Raw genomic sequence first — 3,226 nt, 5'->3', positions numbered from 1 at the left:
TTGGACGAAGAGAGAAGACATATCGGCGAAACGCCTTCTCAGATCTTTGTTTTCCCAACAAGTCGAGCACCGAACGCAAAACATAAAAAAAGATCAGCATTCGGTCCGGAACAAGATTTGGCGGCCCACCATAAATCATCCGTTTCGAGCCTTCATCGGCCGTCAGCGCCAGTTGTCGGCCGGACTGGTTCAATATCGACGACGTCATATTTGGCAGATGCAGTTTTGTCATCAATCACATTCCTAATCACCCAGCATTCTACTAGTTTGAGTTATGTGTTACGTTTGGAAACTTCCCTCTTCCAGGTATATAGAGGAAGGCCATACGAAGAGTGGATTAAGGTTTTCTTTATCCTGTATGGGTGGCATTATTATTATTATTATGTGACGTGCGTTCGGAGGAGCAGCGGCCATCCGACGTTGCGATGCCCAAAAAGGGTTACGTATATACGGAGGGGATTCCGAAGACAGGTGATAAATGGATGATGACGGATGAAGTGATACGACTCTCGTTGTGTCCTTCCACGTTTAATTCACGAAGACAGCGGATGTCGTTGAGAAATCTGATTGGGAATGCTGATCACGTGCGGGACTGGTCTTGGTGCTGAAAGGTGCTTGGTGGAATGCTTCGTGAAACATTGGATTAGCGAGACGGGGGATTAGATTATAGCGTGGTAGTGTTCTTGGCGTTACTACCGAGCTGTTTTCCTGCCTAACATGACGGCACGCTGTTTGGAGTCTAGGGCCCACTTCGCGGAGAGCTTAGCCGATATTTGTCTTGTCTACACAGTCCTGCGTGGTCTTGTCTTGTGAGGGTATGATAAAAGCCCACAGAATGCACTCAGATAGCATAGCACAGCCGGGTCGAGCTCAGGTCTTACCGTTTCACGTCGTGCAGGTGTTTTGAGGGTAGTACCCCACCCTCAAGACACCTGCAATAACAGGTGCAACGTTCTTGCAAGCTCATAGCACTAGAGAAACGGTTTTTCTCGTTGGATCATTCATTCACTCACTCTTCAAACATTCTTCAATTAATGAAGAGTGCTTTTAACAACGCCTGCAAAGAGTTCTTTGAATGCGTTGATGTACAGAGACATCGCAGTATGGTAGTGCAACGACACTGCGTGCCCTGAATAGATTCCACCGCAGTTCCATCCACAGCAACGAAACAACTTCTTATAACCTCTGACCATGAATCCAACAGTGTCCCTCGCAACACTACCGCAATCGTCATCGCGAACTTCCGAACGCGCTCGCACGAACTCATCTCCGCATGCCGTCCCGTCTCATTCCTGGTTCGAATTCTTCTGGTCTCATGTCATGCTCGGAGAAACCGCTGCAAACGTCGACCCGGGCGGTCCGGATCCAAACCCGCTGTGTTCCACCGTCGTGGGCTGCGCCATCTTCATACTGGTCATGGTCGGTTGGTCCGTGTTCACCATCCTGGAGGTCGACCGCTGGGACACCGACCACCCTGAAACAGTCAGCTCCAGCGAACGAACCTACCGTACTTGGACCACCACCGCCAAACCTCATCGTATTCATACCCAGCGTGTGGTACAGAAGGACGACGCTTATGGCGGTGGAAACTTTGCTCTCTTTCCACCCGAGTACTACCTCAACAACAGCCACAAGTATTACTGCTTCTACCATTCCAGCCTAGAACGGGTCCAAGTGTTGGGTACAACTTACGGTCTCAACGTTTTCCCTTACCATCTTTGTACGCACGCTGTCTTCTGCTGCACTCGTGTCCACCCGCGCACGCACGAAGTTGAAGCCGATGACGAAGCTGGGAAGTTCTCGCCGTTGCTGAAGACTCGGAACCCGTACATCAAGACACTCGCCGGCATCTCCGGCAGGGCCTCGTCGAATGTACTGGAGAAGACCTGGACGTTCATCGATAAGCTCGTGCAATGGCTGTTTGAGAAGAAGTACGACGGCGTTGTTTTGATGTGGGCGCATCCTCTCAAGTCACTTCAGCTTCGTGCGAAGTATCGAGAATTGATTGACGGTTTAAGCCGAAGATTTGCAAGGGAGAAGTTGACCTTTAGCATGGTCATTGATGCGATCGGGAGTGCCACCTTAGATGTCGGGGAGCTGGACAGATTGCTACTGAATTACAGCATGTTGTTATACCCCATCGCACCAGAACCACCCCTAGTGCAATCCGACGGGATCGAGGAAAGGTCTGCAGTTCTCTACGAAAGAGGACGTCTGACCACAGTACTCAAGAATGTCCGTGAACACGTGGAACGCTACCATCCCAATGTGTCTTCGAACTACAAGGTCTGCTACATCCTGTCCTTCGCCGGAACCTCGTACAAGTTTTGGAACCGCAACCAGACGGGCATCGAAGAAATCAAGTATGGACCTGGCGACCCTGGACCATTTACGAAGACTCCAGGTACCCTCGCCTACTATGAAATATGCAACGAAGTATGGGAGAACAGCAAGGTGTTTGAGTATGGCGAGGTGGCGCTGCGAGCGGACACCTGGGTGTCCCACTTGTCGGAGTTTGTTGTGCCGGCCCTAGCAAGGCATATCCACGATGTCCTGGATGGTCGGTGTTTTGGTGCATGGAATTTATACTTCGACGACTTTGCCGGCGAATGCGGCCGTGGTCCTTATCCCTTGATGAGAAAGCTGTTTGGGCTATTTGAAGACAGGCGATAGATCAATATGAATCTGCGTGATATTAAGCAGAGATCCCTGAGAACTTTCAGTTTCAGTTTATTTGTGTTTCGAGCTCTTCCGCGTACTTCACATATTTGCTCGTTATCACAATTTAGATGCTGAAACGGTTTTGCTGTAGAAATGACGGATACATGACATCTGGTAATATATGCTGATACGAGATTAATGGGAAGAGTAATAAAATGTTCGTGCGAGCGCTGGAAGCGTTCCACAGTTTTTGCTGCGTTCGTTTTGGGATACGCTAGGATTTATTAAAAGGTCTTATTTCTCCTGGCAACCAAATTAGAAAATGTTTTCTCCCGTCTTCGCGAAGCAAATTTCATATCTCGTGCGCGAGGGCAGACAGATCGACCGTCGACAGATTCCTCCCGTCAATATACGAACGCAGTAAGCAACGTATAGGAATATCGATGGCATGCGTCAGACTCTAACTTTGCTTTCCTGTATCTGTCGAAGCTAATCGAGTCCTACGTGATCCATGAGAATGGATGTAGGACAACGCCATATATAATCTCACCGTACATGTTGTGCG

General features: G+C 49.2%; 1 protein-coding gene across 1 annotated transcript; it reads left to right on the top strand.

Annotated features, from left to right (window-relative positions):
* Positions 1–1,240: 1,240 nt before the first annotated feature.
* On the top strand, positions 1,241–2,904 carry LOC135389812 (probable chitinase 10). The gene has a single exon (XM_064619840.1). The coding sequence runs from the start codon at positions 1,321–1,323 to the stop codon at positions 2,671–2,673; it is 1,353 nt and encodes a 450-aa protein (XP_064475910.1). The 5' UTR covers positions 1,241–1,320; the 3' UTR covers positions 2,674–2,904.
* Positions 2,905–3,226: the final 322 nt, after the last annotated feature.

Source organism: Ornithodoros turicata, chromosome 3, assembly GCF_037126465.1.
Source record: "Ornithodoros turicata isolate Travis chromosome 3, ASM3712646v1, whole genome shotgun sequence".
Lineage (NCBI taxonomy): Eukaryota > Metazoa > Arthropoda > Arachnida > Ixodida > Argasidae > Ornithodoros > Ornithodoros turicata.
Note: the sequence above shows the minus strand (reverse complement) of the source record. Positions and strands in the feature narration are given on the sequence as shown.